General features: G+C 35.8%; 1 protein-coding gene across 4 annotated transcripts in view; it reads right to left on the bottom strand.

Annotated features, from left to right (window-relative positions):
- Positions 1-16,276, bottom strand: part of RANBP17 (RAN binding protein 17) — a 365,039-nt gene that overhangs the window by 105,525 nt on the left and 243,238 nt on the right. For all 4 annotated transcript variants that reach the window (XM_077137636.1, XM_077137634.1, XM_077137637.1 and 1 more), the window contains exons 17-19: positions 14,186-14,249; positions 13,986-14,094; positions 1,886-1,989 (exon numbers count right to left, since the gene is read on the bottom strand). In XM_077137636.1, coding sequence (XP_076993751.1) covers positions 1,886-1,989; positions 13,986-14,094; positions 14,186-14,249 — 277 coding nt within the window. The remainder of the gene's footprint in view (positions 1-1,885; positions 1,990-13,985; positions 14,095-14,185; positions 14,250-16,276) is intronic.

Genomic DNA, 16,276 nt, shown 5'->3' with positions numbered 1-16,276 from the left:
GACAGATGGTGCTTACAGTAGAATTTACTAAAGGTCTGTCACAACAAATGCAGCCAAGCTGCATATTTAATCACTGCAGAATCTTGTCTACCTGCAGCTGCCAACTGCTAATCCAATTTCCCTGATAAATGTGGCAAGAGACACGATCAGCAATAAAGAGCATCTAACTCCATTTTCCTGCAGGGCGTCTTTTGATGAACATTTAGGACGGAAGCACGGAGTGCACTGTGTGGCCTTGGTTCGTGGCAGCTGCATGCATTCTGAGGCACAGTTCTCAGGTTACTCACTTAATTCTGCCACTATCATTACGTTGCTATTGATCTCAGTAGCTGTTGCCTACACAGCATTACTCTAGATGAAGCTGAATCAGGCAGTTATCATGCATCAAACTTGCTCAAAAGCCTGGAGATTTCCCCTTAATTACTTGTGATTTTATTTGCAAATACCGTTAAAGTGTAATCAAGCAGTCACTTTCCAGGGTCGTTAAGAACTTGCTGGTTTAGGGATATATCACTGGAACTCCATTAAAAATGACTCTAGGAAGATGGTTTCTATCAAACTAGATGGGATTACATCAAAATGGGCTTGGAGTATAATGAAATCTTCAAATGAGACAAATGTAATTTTTATAAAGATGGTGTTTTTCAACTTCATAGCTTCTTTTTGATAAGGTTCAGCTTCAGCCACCTTGAAGCTGCAAAGATTTTGTTAGTCATTAAAAATATGGGGCAGACATTTAAAAAATTATAGCTAATTTGAGTGGAAACTCTGGTGAAGAATTTTAGCAAGACTATAAGCACAAAGAGAAACTGTAAGATCTTTTCTCGGTTTTCAAATTCTATGACTAAGGCATACTGATAAACATTCATTTCAAAAACTGTACTTTAAATGAAAAGGTATAGCATTTGGTAGAAAATTACACTAAAATAATTATCAAAAGCCAGTGGATTTGTTTTTGGCTTCTTTACACACACACACACACACACACACACACACACACACAAATATATATATATGTGAAGAGAAGAGGAGCCATGCAAAATGATGGTTAATATTTCCAATATATTTCAAAATATGGTTCAAGTATCATCAACAAAGGTGCCTACATTCTCTGGAATGCATTTATTAGTCTTTTAAAAATAATAATCAGTATCAAACTATTTAATATAACCCTGATACATTATAATTTCAGGAATTGCTATATCTACATAGCAAATCTTGTGCTCCCCATCCCCCACCTTAAAATATGAGGCTGTTTTGTCACAAACAGCTTGCTACACTTAAGGATTTTACTAATAAAACATAATGTTGTCTTAGATATTATGACTGTTGCCACAGCTGAACTGACTTGTCAAATCAATCCTAATATGGCTCCCACAGGCACATAAAAACCTTATTTAGCTATCAGTTATCCTAATCACTTTGTTCAGTTTAAGAATTCCATACTTCAAGACCAGCTCCTATTTATACATATATGCCTAGCCATTTAATAAAGTCTTGATTTATATAAATTCTTGTTTAAAAAATATTTAGAGATGTAGTGTTTAGCATGTGTATTTTTGTGCATTCGTCCATATAAAGATATTGAAACCTTCAGTGCAGGGTAGATGAGAGAATAGGGAGGTTTAGACTGGTGTACATTCCATTAAAGATAGTAACTGCTACAAGAGGCAAATCACGAACTGACTTTCCTGACCTCAGACTTGATCTTTTATGTGACACTAGAAAAATGCTTATATGAAAAGTACAACTCAAAAACAAACAAAAAAAACTGGGAAAACAGGACTGATGAGACAGAGCACACACAGATATTTAAAACACTTTTCTGCATCTAGATATTCTATAAACAGCAAAATTGTATTTCCTTAGGTGGAAACAAACCCACCTTTACATCTTCTTGCTTAAAGTTGTTGTTGAATATACGTAATACCGTTTCAAAAGAGACTGTAAGAGGCAGCATGAAATTCTCAAATTCGTCCTCATCTTCGCCTATCAGAGAAACAAAGGGTCACCATGGTTGAAAACGCATGCTATTGTACATTAGCCTTGGCAGTGAGTGCTTCATTCAGGCTTAGAAATGCCCCTGAGAAGGGGTTGCCCTGCATTCACACCCACGTCACATTTTGTGCGTTGACACATTGTATATTCTGGTGTTTCACCTTCCATTTTGCACCAAATAAAATCACAAAATTACTTAATAGCCATTTTTTTTCCAGGCTCTTTATTTGATCAAACAGATTCATGCCCTAGGCATCACAGCTCATCAGCTCTTAGGGCCCCCAGTGCTTCCCTAATGCCTCAAGGAAGGCCACTTTTAAAACCTCAGAGATAAGGGTCTTTATTTTCCCCTTCTCTTTGGGTGCCAAGGCCCTAAAGGGCTCTCAGACTCAGGTGCCCAGATAGCTTTAAGTTATTATTCTCTTTTATTTATGTTTCATTTTATTAATTTGTTAAGTAGATGGCAGGGAAACTTTTCTTAATCTGCCAAATAGGACAGGGTCCCTCATGGATCATCTGGATCTTAAGTACATTCTCCATGGTACTTAGCACCAAGTTTCCATATTTTGAACAAAGAAGAGGGAAAAGAGGAGACTTTTTCTGTTAACTTTTTCACTTTAAAGGTAGTAGACTCTAGCTTCTGAAGGATTCTGTCCAAGCACAATTTTCATTTCACATTTGGATATGTGCAATTGATAATTTATACAGTATTCTTTACAAAAGGAGTTTCTTTTTAAGTGAGAGATTTGATCCTTTCATTTGTCCTGTGCTACTGGCAACTCTGGGCCCTACTTCACTTTCATAAAACCCCATGTAACTGATGCGGATACACAAAGAAAGTCTAAGTGGCATACTTAGTTGGAGGTGGAACTATATGGTTCAGCTCTCCATACTATATTCATTATTTCCATACCATTAGTAGAGTTGTGTGTGTGTGTGTGTGTGTGTGCGTGTGTTTAAATAGAGCACTGGAGAGGAAGCAAGATCTAAGAAATGATCTAGACCAGCAGTTCTCAAATTTTGGTCCCTGAACTGGCAGCAAAGTCAACACCTGGGAACTTGTTAAATGCATATTCCCAGGTTTCACTCCAGATCTGAAGCAGAAACTCTGAGGGTGGGGAGCCAGTAATCTTTGTTTTAACAACCTACACGTGATACAGAGCATGTAGAAGTTTGAGAAACACTGAGGTTCAAGGGCCCCCCCGTTCCCTTCCCCGGCCCCATGCACAATATCAATGACAGAATCAGCATCCTTTGACACCTAAGGGATGGCTTAGCCATGGAATGGCTGGTCTGGCACACCCTGTTCCTTTGCGACTTCTGTCTCCTCCTCAACCTCACATAATTTGTTTCAGAAGTCCTGAAGACTCAAAGACTTAGCTCTGTTCACAAAGAGAAGTTAAAAACTAAGGCCAAAGAGTTTTTCCTGGTATGTTGTCTAGATAAAGGTCAGGGTTTTAAGTAAAGGGTAAAGTAAACCAAATTCTAATCCCCACTCTGCCAGGGACTGGGTATGCTACCAAGCTTTCCTCTGAGATATGCCCTCTGTCAACTGGTGATAACATCAGAGACGTATACAGAAACTATTCCTATCTTTGGCGCTCCAGGTCAAATGACACCTTTCCCAGTGTCTGAGTTAACCCTGCCTGTTCTCACAGCAAGTAATCTCACTTCTCCCTTTGGTACCTCGTTGAATTTCATCTGACTCTTTACCACAGATAGTAGTAGTAAAGTAGCTCATCAGTCTACTTTGAATTACAAATGTTTAAGCATATGTCCAGTAATAACACTAATAATACTGTCTCCAGCATATTACCATCATCACCATTTGATATGGGTCACTATGGTAAATAGTGAGATAAAATTTATGTGTATATAAATTATCCCTATTGGGCTCCACTGAAAGTATCTCTGGCTTAGCTCCTGGAGAACTGAGACTGTGCATCTTTGTGTTTCTCCATGAGGAAGAATGATGCAGGCCTCTGCAATCACACTCCTGGTGTCTGGCTCTACCACATGTATTTCTCTTTGGATATTTTACTAATTGCTTTGAGTCCAATTTCCTCATCTACAAAATGAGGATAAAAATACCAATCTTTGAATATTATTGTGAAGATTAACTGCTAAATAGGAGTGGTAGTTCCAGTATTACAGTATTAGTACTTAAGAACATTGCCTGGCATATATCAGGGAAAATGAAAAGTAGATGCTCAAAACAGGTGAATTTTTAAAATAATTCCTTATTTTATTAACATCTGATACAGAATAACTCAATGAATAATTGAAGTAAACATGACCAAATCCTTAAATATATAACATATATATATACATTATACTGAAGCCATGTAATTCCCTTCTCTAAGATAAAGTATTTTCTCAATGTGGAACTGTTAATGAGAACAGTGATAATTATCAATGCAGGAAGATAAAGGTGCTGGGAAGAATAGATGCTTTGAAATCAGAAAACTCTGAGTTTTCTGGCTCTGCTACTGTTAGCTGTCTGCTTTTGAGTAAAGTTACTTCACTTACATAAGCCTAGTGTCCTCATCTGTAATTAAGAAACATAATATATACTTCATAGAGTTAGCTGCGAGGATTAAGTGAGAACATACCTGTAAAGACCCTCCTTCAGTGCCTGGAACTTAATAAATGATGGTCATTATCATTTTTGTTGTGTTAAGCTTACCATGGACTTTGGTGATTACGGCAAGCAAATAAAGCATAACCACTCTTCCTTTGGGGAGGTAAGGATGCCCACTCACAACAAAGACAAACTGAAAACTTTAATATTTCAGCCCCTCACTTACTATACTGAGTCACAGATCAAAAAACTTTCTGACTCTACCTCTTTCCTAATAAAAATTTATCTGCCTGAGGTAAATAGGGATACCAGGAACACAAGAAATAAGCCACCAAAATGAGCAGGGAGAAGTCAAGCAGCAAATACTAAAAATAATTAATGTGGGCAGAATTCTATATAAATGTCACTTCTTCACAGAGGCCTTCCCTCTACTTAAAACTGTACCCATTAGCACCCCTGGCGACTTTCTAACTCCATAACCTGCTTTTCTTCTCTTATAGGACTTACAATGACTGGCTATTAATTTCCATATTTATTCATTTATTGTTTATCTTCTCTACCAGAATATAAGGTCCCTGGGGAGAGAACTTAGTCTGTTTAGCTCACCACTATGTCTCCAGTGCCTGTGATAGGGCCTAGCACTCAAGAAATACTTACAGAATGACTAAATAACAGCATTTGTTTGCTGAATGCTTATAATGTGCAGTCAATGAATTTAGAACCTTATTTAACAAAGATTATGTAGTACTTACTATGTTCAAGACACTGCAGCAAATTATGAATGGTCATGATCCTATGATGTTGTATTGCTTACTTCATTTTACATGTGTAAAAAGAGAGGCTGAAAGGGTTAGGGTTAGGGTTGCCCACATCATATAGCTATTAAATGTCAGTGAGCTATGATCCCTATGCAGGTCTGCTTTAATCCCAAGTTTATGCTCTTCCCTGCGTAAAGGTGGAAGGCCTGAAGTCAGCATCACAGACCCTCAAGTTTGCACATGCATGAAGTCAGAAAAGTGTGAACAACAATCAGCTTGATCTTGGTGAGGGGAAAGGAATTCATAAGCAATCACCTGAGTGATTTTTTTCCCCTGAAAACCAGTTTTATTCACTCATAATACAATCAATTCAAAGTGTACAATCAATGGCTCTTAGTATAATCACAGATCTGTGTTTTCATCACCACAATTAGTTTTAGAACACTTTCATAGCTCCAAAAAGAAAAACCCTACGTCCTTTATACCCCCTTATTACTGACACTTAGCATTGGTGTGGTACCTTTGTTACAATTGGTGGAAGAACATTAAGATAGTATTGTTAACTATAGTCCATAGTTGTGTTAGATGTATTTCTTCCCATATACCATCCTATTATTAACATGTCATACATTTGTCCTAATTCATGGAAGAACATTCTTGTATTTGTTCTATTAACCACCTTCATCATCCACAACAGGGTTTACTGTGTTATAAGTCCCTTGTTTCATCCTCTAGCTTTCCTTCTAGTGATATACATGACCCTGAACTTTCCCTTTCAACCACAATCACACACATGATTCAGGGCTGTTATCTACACACATGATAATGTGCTACCATCACCTTTATCCACCTCCAGGCATTTATAATCAGACTTATTAAAAAATTCTGCACAAATTAAGCATTAGTTCCCCATTCTCTATCCTCATTCCGTCTTCTGGTAATCAGTATTCTAGATATTAACTCCATAAGTTTGCTTATTATATTTAATTTGTATTAGTGAAATCATACCATATTTGTCCTCTCGTGTCTGGCTTTTCACACAGCAAAGTATCCTCAAGGTTCATGCAAGTTGTTGTGTGCATGAGGATGTCATTCCTTCTTACAGATGAATAATATTCCATTGTGGGTATATACCACAATTTGTTAATCCATTCATTGGTTAATGGACACTTGGACTGCTTTCCTCTTTTGGCAATTGTGAATAAAGCTGCTATAAACATCAGCATGAAAATGTCTGTTCACATCCCTGCTTTCAGTTCTTCTAAGAATATATACCTAATAATGGGGATGCTGGATCATATGGCAGTTATATACTTAGCTTCCTGAAGACCTGACAAGCTTGTCTTCCATGGTGGCTGTACCATTGTACATTCCCACTAGCACTGAATAAGGGTTCATATTTCTCCACATCCTTTCCAACACTTGTAGTTTTCTGTATGCTTAATAGTGGTCATTCTAGTAGGTGTGAAATGATATCTCATTGTGGTTTTGCTTTGCACTTCCCTAATAGCTAGTGAAGTTGGGTATTTTTTAAATGTGCTTTTTAGCCATTTGCATTTTTGGAAAAATGTCTCTTCATGTCTTTTGCCCATTTTAAAATTGTGTTTGTCTTTTTATTTCTGAGTTGCAGGATTTCTTTTATGCACTCTGAATATTAAACCCTTATTGGATATGGGGTTTCCAGATATTTTCTTCCATTGAGCAGTCTGCTTTTTCACCTTGATAAACTCAAGAAAGTACAAAAGTATTCAGTTTTGAGGAGGTCCCATTATCTACTTTTTCTTTCATTGCTTGTGCTTTGGATGTAAGGTCTAAAAAAACCACCACCTATCATAAACTTGGAAGGGGCTTCCCCACATTTTCTTCTAGGAGTTTTATGGTCTGGCCCTTATATTTAGGGCTTTGATACATTTTTGAATTATTTTTGTATAAAGTGTGAGACAGGGATCCTTGTTCATTCTTTTAGCCATGGATATCCAGTTTGACTAGCATTATTTGTCGAAAAGTTGAGTGGAATTGTCAGTCTTGTGAAAATAATTTGACCATAGATGTGAGGGTCCATTTCTAAACTCTCAATTCAATTCCACTGGCTTATAATATCTATCCTTGTGCTAATACCATGCTGTTTAGACCACTATAGCTTTGTAATATCCTTTAAAGTCTGGAAGTGTGAGTCTGCCAACTTCATTTTTCTTTTTCAAGATTTTTTGGCAATTTGAAGCCCCTTACCCTTCCAAATAAATCTGATAATTGGCTTTCCTATTTCTGCAAAGTAGGCTGTTGGAATTTTGATTGGGATTGCATTAATCCATAAGTCAATTTGGGTAGAATTAACATCCTAATGACATTTAGCCTTCCAATCCATGAACATGGAATATCCTTCCATTTATTTAGGTCTTCTTTGGATTTTTTTTAGCAATGTTTTGTAGTTTTCTGAATATAGGTCCTTTATAGTCTTTGTTAAATTGATTCCTAGATATTTGATTCTTTTAGTTGCTACTGTAAATTGAATTTTTTTTTAAATTTACTTCTTGGATAGCTCATTACTAGTGTGTGAAAACACTACAGATTTTTGCATGTTGATCCTGATCCACTTTTGCTGAAGTCATTTATTAGTTCTAGTAGCTTTCTTGTAGATTTCTGGGGACCTTCTAAATATAGGATCATGTCGTCTGGAAATAGCGAACATTTTACTTCTTCCTCTCCAATTTGGATGCCTTTTATTTCTTTTTCTTGCATAATTGCTCTTGCTAGAACTTCCAGAACAATGTTGAACAACAGTGGTGACAGGGGCATCTTTGTCTTGTTCCCGATCTTAGGGAAAGCTTTCAGTTTGTCACCACTGAGTAAGATGCTAGTTGTGGGATTACCGTATTTATTACGTTGAGGAAGTTTCCTTTGATTCCCATCTCTCAAAATGTTTTATCAGGAAAGATTATTTGTCAAATGCCTTTCCTGTGTCAATTGAGATGATCATGTGGTTTTTCCCCTTTGACTTGTTAACATGGTGTATTATATTAATTGATTTTGTGTTGAACTACCCTTACATACCTGGGATAAATTCCAATTGACCATGAAGCATAATTCTTAATATGTGCTGCTGGATTTGATTTGTAAGTACTTTGTTGAGGATTTTTGTTTTTATATTCATTAGAGATTAGTCTATAGTCTTCTTTTCTTGTAGTATTTTTATCAGGCTTTGGTATGAGGGTGATGTTGGCCTCATAGAATGAGTTAGGCAGTGTTCAATTTTTTTGAAGTTTGAGCAGGATTAGCATTAATTCTTCCTGGTATGTATAATCCATCAGGTCCTGGGCTTTTTTTTGGGGGGGGTGGGGTGGGGAGGGTTCTGATGACTGATTCAGTCTCTTTACACGTGATTGGTTTGTTAAGATCTTTTATTTCTTTTTAAGTCAGTGTAGGTTGTTTGTGTGTTTCTAGGAAATTTTTCATTTCATCTGTTATCTAATTATCACAAAATAAGTCCTCAGTAAATATTAATTAACTAAGAAATAAATATTTATTAGGTGTACTGTTAGAAGTACTGGCTGCCACTTGGACCTCAATGAGGCAAGTTCAGTGCTCTTAATATAGTACATATTTTGAGATAGACATTGCTTTAGGCTCTTTCATATATCTTTACCTTATTTAAACCACACAACAACTCTTCAGGAAAAGATACAGTTTCCATTTAATAGATGAGAAAACTGAGGCTCCTTGTAGTTCTTCTCCCTAGGGCACCAGAACTGTTCATTTCCCAGAAGAAAAATGCACTTTCAACCGCTTTTGTAAGAAACCTACCCTCAAAGTTTCATCCCTGAAGCATCTTGTCCCCTGGTGTGTTCCAGACTCTACCCCCAAAACCAGGTAAGTTATTAAAACTGGATCTGGACATAATGGGCTGCTTTCTGCCTAGAGGGCTAGCTAATTAGTCTTAATTATCTCATTATAGAGTTTAAGTATTTCCAGCTGCTTCTTTACCCCTTACTAGCCCTTCTCTCTGCCCCTTTTCTCCAACCCATGTCTATTTTCTAGACAGTCTCTGTCAAGTTATGGACACAGATGATATATTGATACATTCTTCCTGTCTTTTAGGTACATTAGCTATCTCTGATCAAGCCCCTCACTTGCTAAATCTTCCCAGAATATCTATTCCCTATGTTCCTTTGTCCATGAAAAGAAATATGCTTTGGCCAATTATGAGATATAAGAACAAATTTTAAAATTCACATTTGACTTTCAGTGACCACAGAACTGTAATATACCTATGTGGGGCAAATAATAAACATGAATCTGTGTGTTTATTTCATAGTAGCTTTGAAAAGGATCCCTTCTCCCTTTCTCTAACTGCCCTCAAACCCCAAATCAATGATTTGAACCAAATAGTTCAAATAAAAATGAAGAAGAAAAAGTTACATTTCCTAATTGAGAACGTGGAAGGTGAAGTAACAGTTTAACAAAAGATAACATCAGGTATATATCTACTTGTTACAAGCCAAAAGGTAAATGGACATTATACTATCCTCACCCCTAAAGATAGAAATATCTCTTCATGACCATACACACCATTTTAATATTAGTATTCTTGTGGATTATTAAAAAATAGGACTGCTTCTTAGAGTTTGAACATCTGAGGAAAACACTGTTTACTCAAATCCTATTGACATGCTCCTCATTTAAGTAGTGCCTATCAGGTGCAATTTTCAATCCGTGTTTGGTTAAAACTTATTATTGCAAATAATAATATTTGGCTCTCTACAGAATGATAAGCTTCGCTATAGCTCTTTTCTACACTTCCCTTTTCCAATATTTGTCAATTGAATTCACCTCCATTCACATCAAACAAAAAAGGGAGCTTTTTTTTTTTTATTATTTATTCAAGCATTTTAGGCTGAACAGCTCCCTGGAGATTCTCCATTTACTGTCTTGGGTAATACTATCTTTCTGTTAGCTTATTAGTTTGACAAAGTTAATTTAAAAATAATCTAGGGAACATTAAGTGGTTCTAGGAAGGGCCAACACATTTGCACATATGGTTGGCTACTCATTCTCTCCTGCATGTGTGCTGCCTTGTGAAGGGAATTTTTGGCATTCATTCTTACAACTTCCTACATTACAAAAAAATAAATTGCTAACACCTCCTTCATGTTTGAAAAAGGGAACATATTCTGATGATGAATATCTTTCAATTCTGTTCTTTACAGAAGCGAACATTTCATTTAGTTTAGCCAAGGAACAACTGAATAAAATGGAACTGTTTACTGCCAAAAAAAAAAACAAAAACAAAAACAAAACACTCCCGTTTTCATCTGAAATACAACCTAGAGCACATAGCATTTAATTAAATTCATACAAAGTACAAATTATTGAATAGAAACCAAAACGCAGTTCAAAGTAAATACCAATTAATGTGACACACAATTTCTTTCCCTTTCCTCATCATTCCAGTGTGCATGGCTTATACACATAACATATTCAATGTATTTAATAAGATTCAATTAGAATATATTTATATTTCAATCCAAGAATCACATCCAATGCTTTGCAAGCAGTTTGGTCAGATGAGCTTTCTTTTCGATTCTTTTTTTTTTTTTTTTTAATACATGGGCAGGCACTGGGAATCGAACAGGGGTCCTCTGGCATGACAGGCAAGCGTTCTTGCCTGCTGAGCCACTGTGGCCCGCCCCTTTTCGATTCTTATAAAAAAAAAGTGTAGCGACATAAAAAGACTCCCTTCATATTATTTTTTTGTTTTAATTTGAGAAGGCTTCTCATCACCTAATATCTTAATTTCTTTTATTTAATACATGGATCTATGTTTCTCTTGACAACAGTACTATCTCTTTCTTCCTTGCTTCCATGACAGTAAATACAATTGAAAACAACATTCCTGTCAACCTAGTTTGTGAGACAAGGCTTCAAGTAATACAAACTGTGTTTAACAACACTCAAAAAATGATCCTCTATTAAGGAATCTACTTTGAACAGAGAGCAACAAGCAACTAATTGGTCATAAAGTGGCCAAGTATAGCTAATTACTTGTGAAAGCAATCAACCACTTGATTAGTTTTGCCTTAGAGAGGCCAATGATCAAAGCTACATCCACACAGTACCTGGCCAGCACAGCTAATTCTATAAGCCACGATGATGACACCTTGGTAACAGGATGCTTGACTGCCATTCATTCAACAAGTATTTCCTGAGCATCTACAATGTAGAGGCACTGAGCTTTGTGCTAGAAAAACATGTAAAAGGCAAAATCCATGCCCTGAAGGAGCTCAACATATTTTAGGAAGAAAAGCAACTTTGATTCTTAACAAGGAAAAAAAGCTCTGTTAATAAATACCACAAATCATCACTTGATGCTTGCAATATACATATACTCATTTAAAAAAAATGAAAACCACTGATAAGTAAGGAAGGGGTTTCTTTTTAAACAATGTAAAAGTTCCATGAAGGTAACTGCTATGGTTTTGAAATTTTATCTGCATCCAGATTCAATTTACTTATATTAAGTACCTACCATACACCTACTGTAACCTACCGTACACCAGTCATTTCCACATGGCACATCTCCTTCTCTTTCTTCCAAGGTGTCTAATAAAATGCTTGCAATGTAACAGATATTTACCTTTTTTTCCCTTTAACTTTGAACTAAAAAATACCAATTCATACTTTATATTATTAAGAGTTATGTATTTCAAAGGTCTCTAATCCTGGGAAATCTAATACAATTCTTTTGGTTATTCAAATTACATATGTCTACTTCAGTTTCTCATAGTTCACAGTTTACATTAAGCAATACTAAACAAAAATAAATTTTTGTCTGCAAAAAGGCAGGGAGCAATTCAGGGTCTTTCTGGGTATCATCGTGAACATCGTGAATATCAATGCAATGGTAAGTGCAGTGGTGCTGTGAATGCAGCCTGAGCTGTTCTGTGTTCAGGCTCTCGATAGCATTATGAAAAAGGACACTTTGAGGTTCTGAGGATGTGAATGACATGGACCTAGTTCTAGAAAATCTCTCCCAGATGTTTCTCTTCAACAGTCCCCCATTTCTTTCACTCTGACACGATCGTTAAAAGGGCTTGGGGAACATATTAAGTCTAGACAGGGTTTTCAAGGTCTTCTTTAATGCTTGGACAACTGGGAAAGGAAGAAGGCAAGTTTCTGGAGGACAGAAGCCCAGTATACTGATTCCTCTTTGTCCTGCCCTCAGAGCACAGTGTATAGTATACTCTATATGATCATCAAAAACAATGACAGAGAGTCTAGGGCTGCTCCTCTTTTCTCCAAGACAGCAGCCAAGAGGAAATATGGGCTAGTGTGCAGTATGCAAAGCTGTCACTTGGTTAGATCTCCCACTTTGCCTAAGGTAGCAGATGATTGGGTTTTGCATGCCTGGTTTATACTCTTCAAATATTTATAGACGGTTCTCTTTGCCTCCAGCCCCAGTTGTCACTTAGCCAAGTTATACATACATGGTTCTTTTAATCTTTCCTTAGAAATCAATCTCATGCTAAGCTTCTTAATCATTTGGTTGCATTTCTCTTAACTTATGGCTGTTTGTCTTTCTAGTAATTTATTCTGTTGAAATGCTTGAAAATAATACAGGTGTGGAACAAAAAGGGGGTTAGTCACCTTTCCATTCCAATGTTCAGTGCCTTTTATGTGCAAAATAAAGTTATCTTCTTTCCTTTTGTATGATCATGTTTTTAAAAATTCATTTTTAAGTTGATGGATCAATCAATAAATTGCAAGATAAAGGAAGATAAAAATATCATCAGTATTATATCTCTAAGGATGATGTTGTCATGACTTAACCCTCTTCACATAGCTATAACAGATTAATTTAACCTGCAGTATTCAAATATGGGGGAAATGGGAATTGTGTAGTGACATGATCATCACAAAGAGCCTTAAGTGCCCTTCTTGTGGATATTTCTACCTAACTTTCTCAGTGAAAAAAAAGTTAAAATAAATGAACTTTTTCCATTACAAAAGAAATAAAGAAATATTTCAAATAATCAGAAGTGGGGAAAAATTGTCTACGTTCCATTACCCACAGCCAAGCATTTAGAATTTTTGAAGAATTTCATTTCAGTCTTTTTGATGCATTGTTTTTTCTCTAATAGGCACAATCATACCATTTGCACAGTTTAACACCTCGCTTTTTCATTTAATATTATAATATGAAATTTCATGTATTATATTGCCTTCAAATTATTATTTTTAATGACTATATACTATTTCATCAAGTAAATGGAATTTATTTTACAATTCCCTGTAGTTGGATATTTACATTGTTTCTACTTTTACTCTAGTTTAAATGCCAGTACAAAGAAAATGCTTTGTGTGTAAAGCTTTTCTGTATTTAAGGTTATTCCTAGATTCATAGAAATAAAATTAATGGGTCAAAGAACACCTGGAAAAGAAATTTTGAGGTAAAGAACCAGTGTAATTGCAATTTGAAGTGAATTCTTTTGGCTTTAATGCTAACAAGTGAACATTCAAATCTTAGAAAGCTGTAGAAAACTGTCAAAGATGGCAGTAATAAAGTAAACACTATGCTCACCAGTAGTACATTTCTTTATTCATATCAGTTTCTGTTGATGCCTTAATAATTAAGTTCAAGTTCTTAACCTTACCTAGATCCACCATCAGAAGGCGAGTGAGGGCTGTGTAGAAGGTGGTTCGGCACCTGAAGTCACTGAGACTGTAACTGTCACTGATGCCAAGGAAGGGGAAGTGTTCACTCTAATGACAGCAAAAGAGCATCCAAAGTTACTAATGCTTTACCTAAACTATAAGGAAAATTCTAGTCATTAATCAGGGAAATGAGACTTACCGTGTGGTTTTTTAGCATGAATTTCACGGCATCTATTTTCACAAGTTTTTTTAAAAGAATATAGGTACTAGAAGTTAAGGAATCTAGGGAAATATAATTGTCTTATTAATATTGTAATAAATCACAAAGTAACATTGGAATATATTGGCATAAGTTTCTACGTATGAAGAATAAATATTATTTCTGGAGAGTATACCTATAGAAATGTCTTTCATTCCGTTAAGAACAAAAATCCATTATTAACCAGTGCAATTACTTTTCATATCTTATATTCTAGTTATGGAAAGGAAGAATGAATTTTATAATTAAGATAAGAACTCCTTTAGTATTAAAGTCTTGATAGTGGAAAATTAAAACTGACCCTTTTTTACATTTTGGGTATAACTTCAGAATTTCTTTTTACTTAATGTTATTTTATAATAAAATAATTATAAAAGACCCATAATAAGCTATCAAGGAAGAGAAAATTATTCAATTCTAAAAAACAATGAGTCCTATTAGGAGAAAACTAAGGCAGTTCTGCTTTTCATGAAGATCAGACTACAAATAGGAAATTGTGGCAGATTGCATGCAACCAACTACTGAAGGATGGGCTTAAAGGAAGTTATATTTCTCAAGTACCTACTATGGGCAAGACATTTTACATCTGGTAACTTACCAAATAGTCATAATTATAGTTTTAAATATGATTTATTATTCCTATTCCATATATATGGAAACAAAAGCTCAAACCAAGAATACACAACTATGGATTGAGAGTAATGCAATTTGAACTGAGGTTTGACCCTAAAAACCGTGCTTTCCAGTACACCACATTCTTGTTTGAACAGTTCAATTCAGAATGAGCATAAGTTCAGCATATCATAAATATGATTGCAAAGCCTAAATCATTCTGATAAATAGGGTCATCAGATGCCGGCATTAAATGATGCCATTACCCTCTTTTCTTACTTTACCTCACTCATATATTTTCTATTGTAGCCAGAACATCTCTTGGCTATTCCCTACATACTTACTCATGCCTTTTTGCAGGATACAATAATTTTATATGGCTCCAATCATGTTCCAATGAAAACAATGGCTCTTTTCTTTTCCTTCACATCGTTTCTCAATATAGAACTTTGTACATGTCTCTGTACAGTGATACTGCTATGCCTAATTTTAATTTTAGTTACTCTGGTTTGGGAATGAAAGAGTGGACAACACACTGGAACAGGAATCAGGAAACCTGGGCTCTAGGCCTGACTACACCATTCGGTCAGTTGGACAAGTCTGAGTAATAAAGTCAGCCAATCTGAACCTCAGTCTCCCTCTTCAACAAATGGAGACGAAATCTATGCCTAAAATACCTCACAGGATTGTTGCAAGGATCAGATGATGAAAATGTCTTTGCTAATTATAAATTAGGGAGGAAGACATGAAGATGCAGAGATCATTTAAGGAACATTTGATTTCCAAGGTTAGTTTTTATAATTCCAGGAGATAGGTAGTATGACTTCTACTTTTCTCGAAAAAAACTAAAAAAATTTAGTAACTTGCCAAAACACAACCAGTAAGTATAACTCAGATGCAAGTCCCTCTGACTCCAAAGTGGCCATTTTAGTTGCATATTAAGCACTTGCCTTTGGCCAACCTCCATATAAGACTGTAAACTTTCGAAGGGTAGGGACACCACCTACGCATTTTCCTTAGTGCACTGTTCTCATTGGGTGCTCAATGCACTGTTTTTCTGGCAGGCTAAAGGACAAAAAGATCAAGGTCCTTCCTGGCCTACATAAGATGCAGATTTGATGATTTTTCCCAGTGTCAATCACTCACCAGAATTGTCATTCAAACTACATTCAGTTAAACAGTGCTAGAAATCAATAAAGTAAGAAATATCTTAAGTAATTATCAAATACAATTCTCTTAAAATTGCAGAGTTAAAAGTGACAGGGTCTATGGGCAATAAGAATGCTGCCATTAATAGGAATTTTCCTGTCAGGGCTGTTAATAAACAGCAAGTCATGTTTTGACAATAGAATATTTATGGCAGCAATAAACAGAACATTCACGGGAAGAATCTCATCTGCCAAAGACACATTTTCTGCA

The sequence above is a fragment of the Tamandua tetradactyla genome, chromosome 20 (genome assembly GCF_023851605.1).
Source record: "Tamandua tetradactyla isolate mTamTet1 chromosome 20, mTamTet1.pri, whole genome shotgun sequence".
Classification (NCBI taxonomy): Eukaryota; Metazoa; Chordata; class Mammalia; order Pilosa; family Myrmecophagidae; genus Tamandua; species Tamandua tetradactyla.
Note: the sequence above shows the minus strand (reverse complement) of the source record. Positions and strands in the feature narration are given on the sequence as shown.